Consider the following 18,974-nt stretch of genomic DNA (forward strand, 5'->3'; position numbering starts at 1 on the left):
CCATCACTCTATTTTAAAGTTAAAGAAAAATCACCTGAGACAATAATTATTATTGTTAAGGTATTTCTTAATGCAAATGCAATAACAAATAAATAAAATCAAACTTTTCTTAAAATGATGCAGTCTCTGGTGAGGCTTGAATTGCATCTTAGTTATGTTTGTGGATAATGCTAAATCTGCAACTTAGACCTGCTATTCATTCATATCCATTGAATACTGTTGTGTTTTTAATACACATTACAAATATAACATTCATGTGACTATCATGTGACTATCATAACCTGGCACCAAAGATTTTAACCAGTAACACAGATTTATAGTAATGTACGTTTTATATTGTGTGTTTTTGAAGCAATATGAAGAAAAGTTACTAACTACAACATTGATTTACACACCACACACACACGCACGCTTGCACGCACGCACGCACGCACGCACGCACGCACACACTTCTCTTTTTTTTGTTGCTGTTCTTACACAAAGAGGGAAGGAGGAGAGAGGAAGGGTAAGTTCGGAGCAGAAACATTCAACAGAGATATTTGTGGAGAGAACAGAGCAGGAGAAAAAGGTAAAAAAAAAAAAAAAAAAAAAACATAAACATTCAACTATTTTATTCATGTCTTTTTTAAATTAGGAATTGGAATAGAAAAATGGTGCTTGTGGTTCAGAAGATAACAGATATTTACTTTGTTGCAGTTGGTGGATCATTGCAGTGATTAATAGATATTTATTGTTTTATTTTATTTATTGCTGATGTTTCCCTGCTTTTCTAACAGATGTAATGAACTTCTTCACAATAAGTAAGTAAAAAGTACCCATACTATGGTTGATGTGGTAACAAAATGTAATTAAGCAACTATGGAACAATTAAATTTGCAACGTCCTGTTTTAAAAGTGAAGTCAACGGTGGAGTTTTCTTTATTTCAGTGCCATCAAGTGAATTTCCATTTTGAGGAGCGCCTGACATCAAATCAGAAGGTTTGCTCTCATCTGTGCAACGCTGCTTTCCTCTGTGAGAGGCAGCAATGATGACACAGGTATGCATGCGTAATGTTGTTGTGATGCCAGAGATCAAGAAAAAATATTCACAAAGTAGTTGTAAATTATTTGCCATGATAAATATTCTTTCTGAGGTGTTCCAAATGCAACACACTCTAACGCTCAACTTGTGAAATAGCTACGCTTGGTTAGTAGCCTGCCACATCAAAATATTATGTGCTAGGTATGGACGCTTAAGGACGTCATTTCAATTTGTGCTATACGTGTATCATCTCTTTTAAAAATAAACTTCTGTCTCTGCTCGTTTCTGCATATAGTCTTTTGTAAACTAAACTTGGAACATGTGTAAAGAAAACAACAACTTTGTTTTTAGGTTTAACTCCTTAGTTTAGGAAACCACATTGGTAGTTTTAGAAAAAATAAGTAACCTTTAAATAAGTAGCCTTGGTTTATTACTAATGTGGTTCAACATCAACCTCACATTTGACCCATCCCCCTCCCCTCCTGCCCAACCACAAACTCAGAGGTTGCCGCTTGTGCCCAACCCATGCAGACTTTCTTGCTCTTTATACTAAGATAGTTGCCTGCAGCGTTAACAAATGTCTTAACCCTGGGTGTCTCATCCCACAGTTAAACAATCGTTATTTAATGAGTTGGGAGTGACATCCTGTTGCTATGTTACATTATTCAGTTCTTCCAGCATGTATACACCAGACCATTTGCTGCGTTAGTCAGAACATGAACTTACTTTCTTGGAAACTCTGAGTTAGGTATTTTAGATGACTATTTTGTTTACCAAAGAAATTATGGATAAATGTTAAATGCTGAAATATTGTGTTGTCACTGTCAAAGCTGCTTATTAGCCTGTATTGTAAAAATTTAAATATTTTTATACACTGTTCTTGTCTCTTTGCATTAACAGGTTCATCAATTTGGAGAGTTGAAAAAGAAGACTGTCAAAATGGATTCTATATCACACGGCTTTATTCCTCAAAATATCATTGAGTACAAATGTAAAGCAATTACACAAAGATGTGGTGACTCAGACATTATATTTCACACTAACCAGAACAACAAAAAAGTCCAGTCTGGGTTTACAGGACGAGTATCACTGTTGGATTCTGGTGTGACAGCTGATACTGTGGTTTGTGGTTTGCTTGCATGAGCACAGCTGATAGATATATGGTTGTCCTTGTTTGTACTTTAGATATCTGCTTTATTTTACTCTTTCATATTTGCTTTAGCTGAATGGGAGCTGTTTTAAGTTGCTGCTAATGAAAAGTCAATATTTCTCCATTATGCTGCTTCAAAATAAAAGCTTTTAAATCACAATATACCAGGAGACGTTTTTGTTCAGAATGTAACAGAAAGAAATATGTTATTGCGCAACCTGCAACATCCTGTTTTTATGATCTATGATGTCAGCTGTGGAGCATCCCTGTTTCAGTTCCTCTATGTTTACTGACTTTTCAGTGTAGTTTGTCCTTTGGAGGGAGAGACTGATATCAAAGCAGGATGTTTGTTCTCATCTTTGTGACCCTGCTCTTCTATGTTGGAGGCAGCAATGCTGACACAGGTATGCATCTTTTATGATGTGAATATCAAAGATATGAACAAAACAGATAGCAATAATTTGCCATGATACATGTCCTTATAGTTCTATTTACTTCCAACTAATTAGTTGTACTTTTCACAACATCTCTTAACTTGGTTGGAAACTGTGAGATGTCTCTGATTTGTATATGGATGTTTTATTTCTCCAATATTTAATAGATAAAGAAATATGTTAAATGCTGAAATAATAATGCATTGTCTGCTCAACGCAGCTGCCAACATCACATGTGTCATAGTAGTCATAGAAGTAGCCTTTCATCATAATTTATCAAAATATGCTACATTGTCAGACTTCAAATTTTCTAATTTATTCACTGTTTTCATCACAAGGTGCATCAATGGAGAGAAGAACTTACTGTCAAGGTTTTTTCTGTATCACTCTTAGTGACGGAGAAATATCAGCAGAGGCTGGACTCTGTGTAGTAATACCGTGTTTTTTCACCACTAGATCTGACTTTACACCCCGACATATAGTTTGGTACAAATGTGAATGGTATAAACAAAGATGTGGTGATTTCGAACATTATATTCCACACTAACACATACAACAATAAAGTTCAGTCTGAGTTCAAAGGACGAGTGTCGCTGTTGGAGCCTGATGTGACTCAGCAGGACTGCAGCATCATCATCAATGACCTTACTGAGTCAGATTCTGGATCATATCAACTCAGAGTTAATGGTGTCCTGTCGGGGAAGGAGGAGGACTCTCACATCACAGGAAACATCACTGCTTTCAAGACTGAGGCTGTGACTGCTGTCACACAGAGCCACACAGCTCAACATTGACCTTTAACTCCTCAGCTGGAACACCACGGCACCAAGTGTCACCTGTAAGGTCAGCCTTGCAAACAACATCACAACAGAGGAGACAGTGACTCTGAATGTGACCTGTGAGTATCACAACACTGTCCTTTAACTCTCAGCTTTACTTAAAACTAATACACTAATTAAAATTTTTAATTTTAAGAGATGTGCCATTAACTTTTTTTTATAAGGCTGGAACCAAATATTCAACTATTCGAGTATTCTTTAATTGGGTAGGTATTTGGGTAGGTAAGTTTTCAACTTAGGCATTCGCGTATATATTTTTTTGGGGGGGAAGATGGTTTCCTGTTTGGGAAAACAGACGGATTTACATTCTCTCCAAGAGCAACTGTTTCTGTCACAGGTAGACTTGGAACAAATATGAGAAGATGGCTGTGGCTGTAATTAGGCTGTCATACTGTTTTTATACAGAAAAACTCTTAAATTGTTTTAGTTGCTGTTTTTCCACTATTAGGTAGCTGAAATCGAACAACCGTTTCCACAGCTCACAAGACACAGGCTAAATAACTTACAAAATACCTTCATCTACAGTATTATGCCTATATAGAGTCATTACATGATTTGTGTTTTTTTATTCTTATAATTTTTTTTATTTGATTTAATTCTTTGCTTATACAGGACTGCAATCTTGGGCTATTACTGTAAAGAAATTAGAATAATAAGTTTACTGACTTTCACAGAGATACTTTGTCAGATTTGTGATATGATCATATTGCTTTACCTAACACTTTTGTTATCCAAAGCACAAAACATTATGAGACAATTGTGATTCATAAAGATTTGTTTACATCCTTTATATCATAGGTCCTGTGCAGCATTGTGAACCATACAGTGCAGTGCTTCCCTGGGCTGTTGCTGGTGTATCACTAAGTGTGAATGTCCTCTGCACAATCTTCATGGTGTTCCTTTGGTATGTTACTCCCTTTGCATTTTATGATTAAAGTCTGTTAAATGCACCAGAGACTTTTAGGCAATAAATGGCTCACTTTTTTTCCCCTCTAAAGGAAAGCAAGAAAAAATGTGAAAACAAATCAAGAGGACAGAACTTACATGTCTCTGCAGAAAAAAGACAGATCATCAGAGTATGATGTTATCGGGCAAGCTTTGAAGTAATAACTGTCAGCTTCCACAATGTCTTTACAATCTGATAACATGACTTTCAGACAGCTTCAAGCAGGATTTCTTACTCTGGAATTAATAAATTGTGAAGAAAAAAAACATGTTTAAACTTCTGTACCATTGTTTACTTTGGAGAAATGTATAAATGCACCAGCAGTTAATCATTAACAAAATGAGTAAATATTAACTGTCAGGGTTTTTTAACAGCACATTCCAAAGCAGTTTGGATACTGTACTCTAGATGCAACCTCATCCAGACCGATCCCTAATGTTATGTGTTTATATTTTATGATCTATAATTCAAATTCTACAAATTTGGCATTGTATATACTGTATGTATTTTGGATTATCACCTTATTTGCACCTTGTATCCTTGACTTTTATATTTGCACTGTTCTCACTTTGTATTGCACCTGCTACACAGCAATCTTTTTTCTTTTCTTTTCTTTTCTTTTCTTTTCTTTTCTTTTCTTTTCTTTTCTTTTCTTTTCTCTATAACATTTAAGATAGCTCCATGAGATAAAAATAGAAATCAGTCGTACAACATAACAAATATTTAAGTAAAATAATTCACAATAAATCTACATAGTCTACGTACAAAAAAGCTGGATTTTTAATGTATATATTCTACTTTAAATTTTTTTTATTTATTTCTTGCTTTGCAGCATTTTTTTGTCTTGTAAAATAAATGTAATTGTAATAAGTTACTGAGAAAATGTTTTAATAGAATTATAGTTACTAAATAAAAATGTTGGTAATTACTAAGGGGGTGTATCTACTTATATTCTTCCTTTCATACTCCTATATTTGCATATTCCCATATTTCCATAATCCTGCATTCTTGCCTTTTGTGGCACAGACTATTTCTGGATAAAGCACCTCACCAAAGCTGTTGGGAAAAATTTGAGTGTAACAGTATGTTTATAGCCCCTTTCAGCGTTTTTTAAAACATTTTTTAGAAAATCAGTCTAAAGCAGTCAAATGTAATAACTTAAATTTCATCGATTAAGCACTTTTAATGGTTGTATATATTTTCAACAGTGTAACTAATATTCTGTAACCCACTGCATTGAAACAGTCACCTTCCCACCACTTGTGTGTGTTGTCTTTTTGCATGGACTGCATTGAACCCTTAAGGCCACCGTAACAATCACGTCAGGTGGTCGACAGCAGGTGGAGGTGTTGTCCGTAGTTGAGTAATTCAACGTGTGGATGTTCAGGACTCTGGAAGAAACTTAAAAACTTATATTATTTTATTTTATCTTTAACCGTTAAAATACAGCAACACCATTTCAATATAGCGATCGGTGCAGTTACTAAAATGTCTGAGTTGCTAATGCTTTCAGCCCCGTGTTTTTACTTTGCAGCGATAGCTGAAGATGCTAATCCGGAACAAGCGTTACAGGTAGAGGACGGGCGCTTTGACACGTTTTCCAAAATACCGATGGAGCATCTGTGTTGGAGGACTAACACATGGAGTTGGACTTAACATTACGTGGTTGACGGTCGTTTTTCCAACGTGAAAGAGTTCTTCAAAGTCCGGTAAGTAATGTCGAAACACACACACACACACACACACACACACACACACACACAAACAAACCCACTCATTCTCTTGGCTTGTGCAGTCGTTACTGTCTGTAGCAGAACATTGATTCACGTTACGAAGTTGTAAGAAATATTAAGTGAAACTAGCGGTGAATTAAAATGAATAGCCTAAATGCAATTACCTTTGATGTTTAAATCTATTACATTTAAATTTATAACAGTTAATCTATAGGTTTTATATTAAAAATCTTTATTTGCAAAATAAGTTAGTACATGTGGGCGATGAAATATATGATGTGGAGTGAAAAGTAGAATATTTAATTTCAATAACATGCAAATACTCAAATACAGACTGTGTCTTAAAACTGTTTTTAAATGCACTGCTTGAGTAGGCCCTGAATTAGTTACTTCTAACTACTTGTCAGTTAAGTCACGCTTTTTAGTCAGGTGTGATTTATGATACTTTGTAGCCAGGAATTTGGTGTTTGCTTGTTGGGATTTTTTACATCCTTGATTTGCATTATTGTGCTGTGTATTGCTACATGTTGTCTATTTATGTATCCCAGAAATGTCAGGGGTGTGAGTTGTGTATAGATATACGTAAATGACACTGAACATGTACCATACTTGATGTAAACTTAAACTCATAACTAAACTTGGATTTATTTTAGCTGACAAGTCTGATTTATGGTTTGACAGTTACATTATGTGCAACTAAGGTTTTTTGCTTCTTCGTATTTTCCCCCACAGAATATTACTGCTAGTAATAACCAACAAATTTCCCTTTACTGTCAGTTTAAATATGTACTTTTAACCTTTTTTTGCTTCTTTTAGCATTTATTCTGATACCTCATACCAGATACTTCTCATCAGTTTAATACACTGAGGCGAAATCCAATTGTTTAGAACTTACAGAAGATTCTTGACTTTTATTTAATGTTATTAAATGAACATTTTGGTCATTGGTGCTTTTTACAACCCATAGGCTGATATTTATATGCGGCCAGTACTGACACATGCCTGTGTATAATGTCTATTCTCGACCGTTATTTGTTCAGCTTTGTTGTCTTTGTTCCTAGAATCTATTTGAAACAACTTAACTTTGTTGGGAGGTAAAATCGGGAAATGGACAACCTTGTCAGTGTCAAACTGAATCTACATAATCACTCTTTCAACATTAGGAGGTTTGCAATGAAAATACAGATATTTGCTGTTGGGCAGTGAGCCACTGGAGCAGCTAAGATTTAAGAACTTTGTAGATTTCTGAACAAGTCTGGGTATGGGATTTTCAAGAGTTTTGGTTGGCCTTTAGCAAAGTGCAGGCAGCATCAGCCTCTAACTGTGTGATCTTTTGCTTTTTATTTACCTATTTAACTGCCAAGGATACAACCTTTATTTGAAGCAGGTTTATGCTAGAAAAAGGCTTTTTTTTAAAAAAATTATTCACTCTATTTGATTGTGTGTTTTGCCATTTATTATTATGAAGCTTTCTTTTCTAATCTGCTCCTGATTGTCCCGTTTTTTTGTTACTGCATTATGCTATTACTTCAAAGTCAATACTTCCTGTATCTGTTGCAAATAAAGCCTGGACAAAGTATTTATTATGAAATGGTAGCAGAAATGTGTTGGGGAAAATTTGGTGACTTCCACAATGTACTTATGTACCTTGGGTGTAGCTGCTGCCATCTTGTGGTGCTAATGCCACATACTAAAGTTTGGCTGGGACATTAGGAGACACACACCTGCTGTGACTGACATAGAGAAATATCAATTTAGATGAGTAAATCAGAACAACCGCTTGTTGAAAATAGCAGGATGATACTGTTGAACTGTTCAATTTATTGAAGGGATGGAAATCTACATTAGACACTACCACTATCTGTGTAACAATATGACTACAGTTTAGTACATGACCATACATGGTCCGGCCATATATGACCTAGTCTTGTTTAATACAGGATTTCACAACTGATTGATGTGGTGTTGCAGCCATTTGATTAAGACAGATTTTCAACCAACCTTTCTAATCTCTTCCAACTGCAACATTTCTTCAGGTTCTGCTGTTAGTTGCCAATATGCAGACCTATAATAAATGATTTAGAACAAATTTCCCCCCTTTTTTTTTGCTAAAATGATTTTAATATATTACCTCAAGTTTGGGCTCAGCGAAATGGCAAAAAATATAACCCTGGTTATTTTTTTCGTTGTGATCAATATCAATATTTATCACTATACATAATTTGATAATGCTGGCAGTTTTAAGATTACTCTAATAATGACTGAAGCCTAAAGAAACAAGATAATTGATTTGCTTTACTTTGGAATATACTTAACATAAGCATTTAATTGTACAAACATGCCTTTGTTTACTAAATATACACATATACTGTAACTTTGCAAAAATGCTTTTTTTTACCTTATAAAAACAATATAATTTAGCTTGCCTTGTAATTTATTTAAATACTGTGTGGTCACGTAGATGGTACTTTTCAGGTAATGGAAATGATCTGTTGTGTTTCCTGTTTTGGTTGCCAAGGATACCAGTTTACGTTCAGTACATTATTACAAGGAATTTGGTGGCTGTGTGAAGCAGACCAGGTCGTGATTAAGCGGAAGCAGCAATTTTGTGTGGGCAGAACGCCTAAGGCCTTTACATTTCTGCAAGTTTATGTCCTGCTTTTTCAACAGGTTTGATGAATAATATGATTCTGTCTCCTTTTTATTGCATGAATAGATAACGAGCACAGACTCTGGTGAAATATGTCCTCAGGGCTGTTTTGTTTCCCTCGCTGTGGGCTCTGCTGTGATGTTTCACTGCTGTCTGTGTGTGTTGAGCAAAGCCTTGCTCTCCTGCAAACAGGCGGTGACTCAGAGAGGAGAGGCAGCACCTGACTGGCTGTTGTTTCTACTGTGTGATAGGGTGTTAGATCTGTCCATATCAGTGAAAATGTTTTCATAGACATACATTTTATAGCGATCCCCTACTGAGATCATTTCATTGCTCAGCTCTACCTTGAAGTGCAAACAGGATCTTGTTAGAGATAAATAGAACACAGTGGTGCTGTATGGGGCAATATTTAAATGAATAAACATGGCAGCGACTTTACTTAGAACAGTACCCAGAGATATTACACACAATAAAGAAAACACAAATATGCAGAAGTGCTTCAGGTTATCCTTAATATGCATAACTAAAACAATGTTTCTTTGACCATTATCACTCAACTCTCACTGCAGATATTAGCAAGAAACACAAGCAATTTACAGCTATGCAAAGTGTATGTTGTGTGTGTTGTGCGTTGTTGGATTGATTTAAGAGGTTAAACTATTGCTACATCTAACTATAAGTATATACCCTTCAAAAATAGCCAGATAAAAAAAACTAATGCTTTCACTAGTTTGCTGGTTTCTCAAGAAAATATTTCTTCAGGGGAAAAAATCACACACTTACATCACTTCCCTTTTGAAAAACATTCACTTAACTTCAGTTGTGGAGAGGATCAAAAAACAAAACAAGAGAAAAAAAAACATTTTTCATCATTCATTATTAAAGGTGTAAATGTATAGTTAGATCTATGATACACATAAAATGGTATTATAAGATTATACGTTTATATATGTCTGTCAGTCTAAGGAGAGAACAAATGTTGCTCAGGGTTGTGTGGGGAAACTTCCTGAAACCTCATTGTTGCACAAAGAGGGAACAAATAGAAAAGTGAGGAGGGGAAGAATCAGTTCAGAGCCGAAACACTCAGCAAAGACAACTTGGAGATAAGAGCCGAGGAGAGCGAGACAGAGGTAAAACACAGCATTTATATTAATGTTTAAAATATCTTTTTGGACTGTGAATAAAAGTTGTTTAGCTCTTCACTTACTAAAATATTAAAATAATAAAAAAATCAACATTTCAACATTACTGGATTTGCTGATAAGATGAAGTTGGAAAATCCTTTTGTTTTAATAACACCTGGTGCGTTTTGTAAATGATTCTTGGGGCCAAAGCCGCAGTCGCTGTAAAGATTATTGCAGAAAAGGTCACTTGCAGTAAAAGTAAGTAGTAGTAAAAGTCACTAATGCTGTGGTTATGCTTGTCTTTTCAATGTGACTTTTATGATTAGATGTGCCATATTGTAACACAGAAGTGTGCATATATATGTGTCCCCACTTGACACTACAATGTGACATTCTTGTCGGTTGTGATTGGATATATTTCCACGCAGACAGGCTTTTATTGCCTTTAATGACAGGACAGTGTGAGCTTGAAAGGGGGAGAGAGTCTGTTAATACCACAGGGAAGAATAGCTACAGAAACAGCCATAGTGAGATGTTGGATTAGGTAAACTTCTGTTACTTGCTGTGCTGTGCTATGGACAAAAACTCACAGCAAAATAACGGGGAACTTTTTTTCAGCCCACTGCTTTTCAATGTCATTGACTGAAAACAACCTGTCATTAGTTAAAGAGATATCTTCGTTCAGTCCAAGCAAGATCTGATCAAGACCTGACAGTCAATGCATTCTGGCATGACAGGATGACAGAAGTGAAAAACAAGAGTAGCTACAGCCCAAGTGCTTTACCATAAAAAATGTCAGGGTAGTCCCATTCTTGGATCAAGAGTGTCATCTCTCAACTCCAGAATAACTGAACCTGCAACATCCTGTATTAAGATATGTGATGTCAGCTGTGGAGCGTCCCTCGTTCAGTTCCTCTATGTTCACTGACTTTTCAGTGTAGTTTGTCCTTTGGAGGGAGAGACTGATATCAAAGCAGGATGTTCGTTCTCGTCTTTGTGACCCTGCTCTTCTTTGTGAGAGGCAGAAATGCTGACACAGGTATGCATCTTTTACTATCATCTTGTTATGATGTGAATATCAAAGATATGAACAAAATAGATAGCAATAATTTGCCATGATACATGTCCTTATAGTTCTATTTGGTTTAGTTAGTCTTTACTTTGTTAGAAAATGTGAAATTTCTCTGTTTTTTATTTGAATGTTTTATTTCTCAGATATTTAATAGATAAAGAAATATGTTAAATGCTGAAATAATAATGCATTGTCTGCTCAACGCAGCTGCCAACATCACGTGTCATAGTAGTCATAGAAGTAGCCTTTCATCATAATTTATCAAATATGCTGCATTGTCAGACTTCAAATTTTCTAATTTATTCACTGTTTTCATCCACAGGTGCATCAATGGAGAGAAGAACTTACTGTCAAGGTTTTTTCTGTATCACTCTCAGTGATGGAGAAATATCAGCAGAGGCTGGACTCTGTGTAGTAATACCGTGTTTTTTCACCACTAGATCTGACTTTACACCCCGACATATAGTTTGGTACAAATGTGAACGGTATAAACAAAGATGTGGTGATTCGAACATTATATTCCACACTAACACATACAACAATAAAGTTCAGTCTGAGTTCAAAGGACGAGTGTCGCTGTTGGAGCCTGATGTGACTCAGCAGGACTGCAGCATCATCATCAATGACCTTACTGAGTCAGATTCTGGATCATATCAACTCAGAGTTAATGGTGTCCTGTCGGGGTGGGAAAGTGGATTTACATATTCTCAAAAAGCAACCGTCTCTGTTAAAGGTATGAAGAAGACACATAAATGCAGTGAAGATGTTTGTTGCTGTGCATTGAAACACAGTATCTGATTATTTTAGCTCAAATGTAAGTGTCTGCTCACCTGATTCCACTCATGAACTGCTCTCTGATTAGGTCTGACCCAGAAACCCACAGTGATGATTCGTCCCCTGAGAGAGGGCCAACAGGCCACACTGACCTGCACCGCTCCTGGTCTCTGTTCTGGATCAGATCCTGATATCATCTGGACATGGACAGGGGCGAGGAAGGAGGACTCTCACATCACAGGAAACATCACTGCTTTCAAGACTGAGGCTGTGACTGCTGTCACACAGAGACACAGCTCAACATTGACCTTTAACTCTTCAGCTGAACACCACAGCACCAATGTCACCTGTAAGGTCAGCCTTGCAAACAACATCATTACAGAGAAGACAGTGACTCTGAATGTGACCTGTGAGTATCACACACTGTCCTTTACTCTCAGCTTTACTTAATACTATTTTAAATTAAAGAGATGTGCTGTCATGTTATTTCTAGGGCTGGACCCAAATATTCAGCTATCTAAGTATTCTTTAATAAGTTAGGTATTTGGTTTTTAGCGCATTCGCATTTTCTTTTTTTTGGCATTGATACTGCTGCTGACTTTTTTTTAACTGTGACACTATAAAGTGTCACAAAGCTGTTGAGTAGTTGGAGGCACACCAGGCTCTCTCTGACTTAACACAGATCCATGACGCACGGTGTCTCTCTCTCACCTGAGTAAGCCGTGAAGTGCACAGTCTCTCCCTCTTTCACCTGCTGTGAAGCTCTGTGGCGCAAGTTGTCGGCATGGTGTCTGTTATCCCTCCTGCTGCTCCTATTGACTTGAGCTCTGGTTATTAACTGTTGGCTAATGTCAAAGCTCCGGAGCCTAGAAAATTACATTTGGGACAGCCCTAGTAATCTGGTGATTTTCTGATTTGTGTTGGATTTTACAGTCATAGTCATATCACCAGCCTTATTGCCATGTAAGATAGGAATTTTTAGAGTTTTATATAATACAGTGTACATTTTTTTTCTCATAGATGTGAAGGATGTTAAAATTACCAGTAATACAAGTGTGAATGAGGGGGAGACTCTGAATCTGACCTGCAGTGTTGAAAGTTTCCCTCCAGCTCATATCACGTGGACTAAATTTTATAGAGAGAACACGCAAAATGAAAATGAAACTGAAACAATTCTGCTGAACAACACTTTAACTGACGTGAAGAACAACAGTGAAACTTTCCTGCAGGAAGGAAGTGGAATGGCCACTTTTTCCATCCTCAATGTGACAGCAGAAGACGCTGGACTGTACATTTGTACAGTAAAATATCTTAACAACACTCGGACAGAAGAAGTTCATGTAGCAGTGATATGTAAGTACACTGTACAACTGTTCTATGACAGGAAATACCTTGAAGTTTTTTTTTTCTTCTGTCTTCTCATCAGGGAACTAAACTATTTGTTTAACAGAGGAGAGAACCTTAATAAACCAGCCAAATTCATCCCATTGAACTTTTACAGCTCTGCCTATTTAGTTTATAATGGAATTTTTAAAAAAGTCTTTTGATCAGTTGGAGGCATTTTGAAGACTTCTCACCTTGACTGGAGCCCCTTGTATAGAATAATACAAATCTTGTTTGTTTCTGCCACTGTGTGACTTTGATGACCTCTAATGGTAGTGAACAAACAAAACAAAAAACACTGGTTTCATTCATGAAGGCAAAAACTGTGACACATAGTGACTGTATATTATGTGTCTATATTATGTACATCTCATAATAATTCCATACTATATATCACACTGCAGTATTTTTTTCATATTAGTAATTACTATTTTTGATTAATTATACCTACATATGTAGACAGTATTACAAATGGCAGGTAGACAATGGATGCCTTTTTCTTTTTTTTAGTAAACTCTAAAAAAGTCACTAATTACCAAGAAGTCTTCTGGAGTTACACCACTGCATTAATTATATTTTTATGAATGTATATGTTTGACAGATAGTCCTACAATTTATGTGCAGATCTTATGTATTGTTAAACCACCATCACCAGGCTGTGCTCACACCATCAGTAGCTACTCACAACTCCAAAAACGTTGGCATTAACATCCAAATAGGTGTTATTTAGATCAACTGATCACACACTGGAAATCTAAATGGTCATTTTCTCATTTTCTCGCCTGAACAAAAAAAAGGCTTAAGATCAGTTTTTGGCTGCAATTAAAGGATGATAGAGGTGACAACGCTGAGCAAAATGATTGCATTTCCACTCTAAAAAAGAAGTAACATTACAAAGTCACACAATGCTTTGGCACCACAGTTCAGGTAAAGGATGAGGTTTATAAATATTTTTAGGTATTGCAATGTACATAATGAGTGGACTAATGTCTTTCATGCGTATTTATTTAAATGTTTTCATTATTTAATTTGACAAAAATCATTTGTCCATCGCTGATATCTTCATCATATCATGACTTCTAATATTTTGTTTACATTTGCCTCAAAGATATGAAGACACCTGTAATAACTGGGAATGAAACTGTTGAGAAGGGAGATGTTTTGACACTGACCTGCAGTGTTGAGAGTTTTCCTCCGTCTCATGTCACATGGACCGCACTTGGTTCCAACACAAATCTGAACAGTGGACATGATAATGACCTGCAGAAGGACACCAGATCAGCCACCCTTGTCATTCCCAATGTGACAGCAGAACATTCTGGACAGTACATTTGTACAGTACAGCATCTGGACAGGAATGTGACTGCATTTGCCGATGTAACGGTGACTTGTAAGTAGACTGTAATAATCTTCTGAAAAAGGATGTTCATGTTAAAATTTTACACCGTCAGCATTTAGTTGTAATGTTGTGATTTGGCTTGTGTGTTTACAGGGTTTTCAAAGATCTTAAAATCTGGATGTGTGGCTCGGTTGGAGGTTCTGACTTGTGTGTGTGTCAGTGAGGGGTTTCCTTTACCCACCATCAGATGGCCACTGTTGAAAAAGCACAATGAGTACTCAGTCCTTACTACTGTGTCTAACCACACCGTCAACAGCACCGCCACCCTAACTGTAAAAGACCACGGCAACAGTTCTGTTGAGTGTCTCAGCAGCAATAAAATTGGGAAAGCAAAAGAAAACCTAATTATTCAAGAAGACATTCCAGATCAAGAGGGTATGTGTTACCAGCTGAACACTTTAGCTAATGTAGACCACTTACTTATGACATTTCTAGTGCCTCATTTTTTCACTGTGACCTTTGTACTTGCATAACCTTTGGGCAAGCTGTCAAAAGGAAATAAGCCACTGTACGTATATTAGCGTTCAGAACAAAGCGAACATCAACATTTCTTCTTTTGCTCCTAATGCAGGTCAGACAAGTGAAGCAATTAAAATAGTTTCACGGCTGGAAGTCATCATTGCCTTTCTAATTGGGGTAGTTCTTTCAGCAGTCCTTTGCTGTTTGGCAAAGAAATGTCACAGGTACACCAATAAATTCAATAATGAATTCCTATTAGTATGTAGATAATATTCTTACATAAATTATTTTTAATGTTTTTAAATGACCCCCCCCCCCCAGAAAAACCCAGAAGAGCTCTGAAAATCTGGATGACACTGTGGAGATGGTGACCAGTCAAGAGGATCCACTGGTATTTACTTTAATTTTTATCCATCTATCTATCCATGTATCTGTCCAACTTTCTGTCCAACTATCTATCTATCTACCTATCTATCTATCTATCTATCTATCTATCTATCTATCTATCTATTTTACATGCATATTTTACATGGAGCAGAGTGGTAAGCTGTCCTCTCGAGGCAAAGACCTCTGTTTCTGCTGCTGTCTACTGTTTACCTATTCCACTGCCTGTCCATGAGGTGGCTTGAACACACCACCAAAAAAAAAACAAAAACACACACACATACACACCAGCTGACAGAAAGGCAGACTTAATAGTTCTACTGAGTTCACTAGCAGTGAGAATACAACCAGTCGCCCATACCAAGCAGGTTTACCCTTGTTTAAAAACCTTAAGTTCAAATGTTAATTGGGTCGGAAAAGGATATTAGTATGATTAAAACAGAAACACATTGTGATGGATTACATCATCTTAAACAAGTTTTAAGTTGTGCTTCAAATTGGTTTGTTTTAACAGTACAGAAATTAATTGATGTGGTACAACATAAAGGAAATGGTTGGGAGTAATGTACATATACACCAGATAGATTTCACACACATATTTTACACAATTTTGACACACGTAGCAGATGAATGTCATATAAATTATGTTGTATCTTGTAGATAGATGCTGGCCATGCAGTGGAAGATAATCAGACCTATTACCAAGAGGCAGCTGAAGGAGGAGCTGTGGCGGCAGAGAAATCAGTCCCCGATCATGATGTCAGACCAAAAGATGTGGAGTATGCAAGCATTGATTTTTCAAAATTGAGAGGAAAGGGTCCCAGAGATGCAGTAAAGAAGCAGGAGACCTCCGAGACGGAGTACGCTGAAATCAAGAAAGTAGTAAAAGCGGTAAGAGAAGAGAATGACAGAGAGGGAGGTGAAGTGTTGGAGGGTAAAGAGGAGGAGGTGATAATGGAGGAGGATGAGGAGACCATTCAGTGTGTGCCTGAAGAAGAAGAAGGGGAGGAAATGGCAGTGTACTCCAACGTGAAGGATATAATGGATGAGATTTAAGGACTGTTGCATTGTGGAGTTGCTTGAGGATAAAGTTTCTTTCCTCTTTATCAGATGTATGGATTGATGTAATGGACTGGATGGGTTGTTGTCACAGGGAATGAATGGCACTCCTGTGAACATTTTCTAACACTCAGTTGTGATCCTCAGATGCCAAATTCAACCTGTGGTAAACTGAAGTGGCGGAGATGCTTCACACTTATGTTAGGGGCTTTGCAAATCCATTCATTCAGCTAAGAGTGGACTGAAAGTTGGACAGAATTTCCTTATTCAACTCACCAGACAAGATTACCTACATCTATGAAAAAGTTAACACTGCTGTTATTGCAGTGGCGTGTAAAAGGTAAACCATCTTCTTCCTCTCTGCTCTGAGAGCCAAAATGTTCTCTTTTTTTGGTACCTTTTATATAACTTAAAAAGAATTATGTGTTAGCCTGAAGCGCTCTGCCTTGGGAACAAAATAGAATAAAAAAAGTAGTTTAACAGCTGTTAACATGGCTATAGTCTCTTAGTCTTGTTTGATTTTCAGTTGGTGTCTGCAGCAAAGAAACCTAAATACAGTCATTGTATAACATTGACATGGACAGATGTATTTTAAAAGAAATAGATCCACTCCTGTAGGCTATTTCAGTTTCGGAAATGGAGGGCAAAATGTACACCCTAAAATGTATTGCAAAAATCAGCCAAAGCTACCATCAGGCTTCAGTTAGACAAATTATGTGGGTATCTTCAAAAGTTACCATTTCTGTGGTACTGTTATAATTTTTCTTTGGTCATTTTATGTGGCCTTATAAAAAAACAAGTGATATAACAGGCAAGGTTGGTCTCTATATTAATTTCCTTGTTTTAGAGGTCATACATTACTTCCCCTTTTAATTTGTTACAGGAACCAACTTGACTTGAGGATAGTTTGTAGATAGGATGAAGATGACAATTATATTTAAGGACACATGGTATGTCCTCTTTCTCAAGGTTTCTCACAGTAAGCAAGATATTCTTAAAATGTTAAGATATATTTCATTTCATGAATCAGTATTAAAGTTTCAAGTTAAAAGTTTATGTAATACATAACGTAGATGTTTTAGAGATTTTGCTGTAAGTGTGGTGGTCTTTAGAGAGAGAGAGAGCTCTATGTAGAACTAACTAACTTATTGAGCACAGAGAGAAATACAAAAGGTGGAAGAAACATCAGATCAGAACAGAGGTCACTGTGGGAGAAGACAAAAAGAGGTAAAAAAGACAGCTTTGACCTCATTTAAGAAATATATTTTAAGTTTTTAAATTGAAACATTTGACGTCAAGGCTTTTGCACACCGTCTGTTTTTTGTTTGTGTTTGAAATTGTTCTATGTAAATAAATATGACCTCACATCAATAACTTTTGCACACTGACTCCGAAACTTTTGTCCCTCACAAAAATTTTAGGAGCATGTCCAATTTTCTGCATATTTTTAGCGTATGTATGTCTAAAGCCTTTAAATAGTAGCTTGACAAAGAACCAGTGAAGAAAATGTTGTGTAACTTGTGAGACATTTTGACCTGGGAAGATCCAAGTACAATCGCAATGTTGTCGTCATTAAATGCGTGTGACATGGAGTAAGTGCGCAGGCTTTCCTCATGGACTCATACATCCCAACAAGAGAGAAATGCATCACAGTCAGCATGCAAGGTTTAATGATAACAGATGAATAAGAATTGGAGTTTACGTTTAAGAATAAGTTTACGAAGGTCTTTATTCTTCCATAACTAATGTCATAAAATGCTTTTTAACATTCCTCATTTTACCTGGAAACAAATGTGCATTTCCTTAGGGAAAGTCTGGGGTGTTAGGAAACTGATTATTTTTTTAGCAGCTCTCTGTAACAGATATTACAGTGCATTGGAAGAAAACCTTATGAGTGACTGTCAGCACTGAAAATGTTGTTGGCCACATTTTTTAGTGTGACTTTAGAAAAGTACGTGCAGCATCCTGTATTTGAAATCTGTACCGTCAGCTACAGAGGTGCTCTGGTCCAGTTTCATCAACTGAAACAATTTAATGTTTAAAATGTTTGTGCCTGGGAGAGGAAGGGTCTGTCCTATGGAGGCAAATGCTGAGTGATTTAATCACCATATCAGGATGTTTGTTCTCATCTGGGTGACTCTGCTCTTCTATGAGACGCAGCAGTGCTGACACAGGTATGCATCTTTATTATTTTCTGAATATAACTGAATTTTGTTACAACATTTCTCTTCTGAAGTTGCTGATTATTTAGGTTATTTAAAATTTTATCTTGTTAACACTAGAATGATCCACAACAGTATTTATTATCTGGCAATCCCAAAATGTAAATAAGAATCCACTTGCCAATTATATTGCAAAAAATGCAAAAAAAAAAAAAAAAAAAAAGTTTATCTGACTGCGACAGTATGTATTATCAGCCTCATACATCTCTATCAGTGATACGTTTTTAAGAAAGAAACATTGCAACAGATCGTACTGTATTACTCTTAGTGGATCAGAAATGAGAGCAGAGGCTGGGCTGTGTGTTGTGATACGGTGCTCTTTCAC

The 18,974-nt window shown here is 36.5% G+C and overlaps 1 protein-coding gene and 1 long non-coding RNA gene across 4 annotated transcripts; both read left to right on the plus strand.

Annotated features, from left to right (window-relative positions):
• Positions 1–493: 493 nt before the first annotated feature.
• LOC121945525 (sialic acid-binding Ig-like lectin 10) lies at positions 494–17,790 on the plus strand. Of its 3 annotated transcripts, XM_042489744.1 has the most exons (12): positions 494–568; positions 777–800; positions 928–1,037; positions 1,922–2,575; positions 11,292–11,702; positions 11,832–12,152; positions 12,764–13,096; positions 14,235–14,516; positions 14,619–14,900; positions 15,097–15,208; positions 15,306–15,375; positions 16,029–17,790. In XM_042489744.1, the coding sequence occupies exons 4-12, from the start codon at positions 2,515–2,517 to the stop codon at positions 16,422–16,424; spliced, it is 2,268 nt and encodes a 755-aa protein (XP_042345678.1). In that variant the 5' UTR covers positions 494–568; positions 777–800; positions 928–1,037; positions 1,922–2,514; the 3' UTR covers positions 16,425–17,790. The 3 variants fall into 3 exon arrangements, with proteins under 3 accessions (XP_042345678.1, XP_042345680.1, XP_042345679.1); XM_042489746.1 differs by lacking the exons at positions 494–568; positions 777–800; positions 928–1,037; positions 1,922–2,575 and adding exons at positions 9,856–9,903; positions 10,834–10,936; XM_042489745.1 differs by lacking the exons at positions 494–568; positions 777–800; positions 928–1,037; positions 1,922–2,575 and adding an exon at positions 9,865–10,936.
• On the plus strand, positions 3,418–4,851 carry LOC121945526. The gene is made up of 3 exons (XR_006105965.1): positions 3,418–3,503; positions 4,243–4,348; positions 4,443–4,851. It is a non-coding gene; the product is annotated as an uncharacterized LOC121945526 (long non-coding RNA).
• Positions 17,791–18,974: the final 1,184 nt, after the last annotated feature.

Source organism: Plectropomus leopardus, chromosome 7 (genome assembly GCF_008729295.1).
Source record: "Plectropomus leopardus isolate mb chromosome 7, YSFRI_Pleo_2.0, whole genome shotgun sequence".
Lineage (NCBI taxonomy): Eukaryota > Metazoa > Chordata > Actinopteri > Perciformes > Serranidae > Plectropomus > Plectropomus leopardus.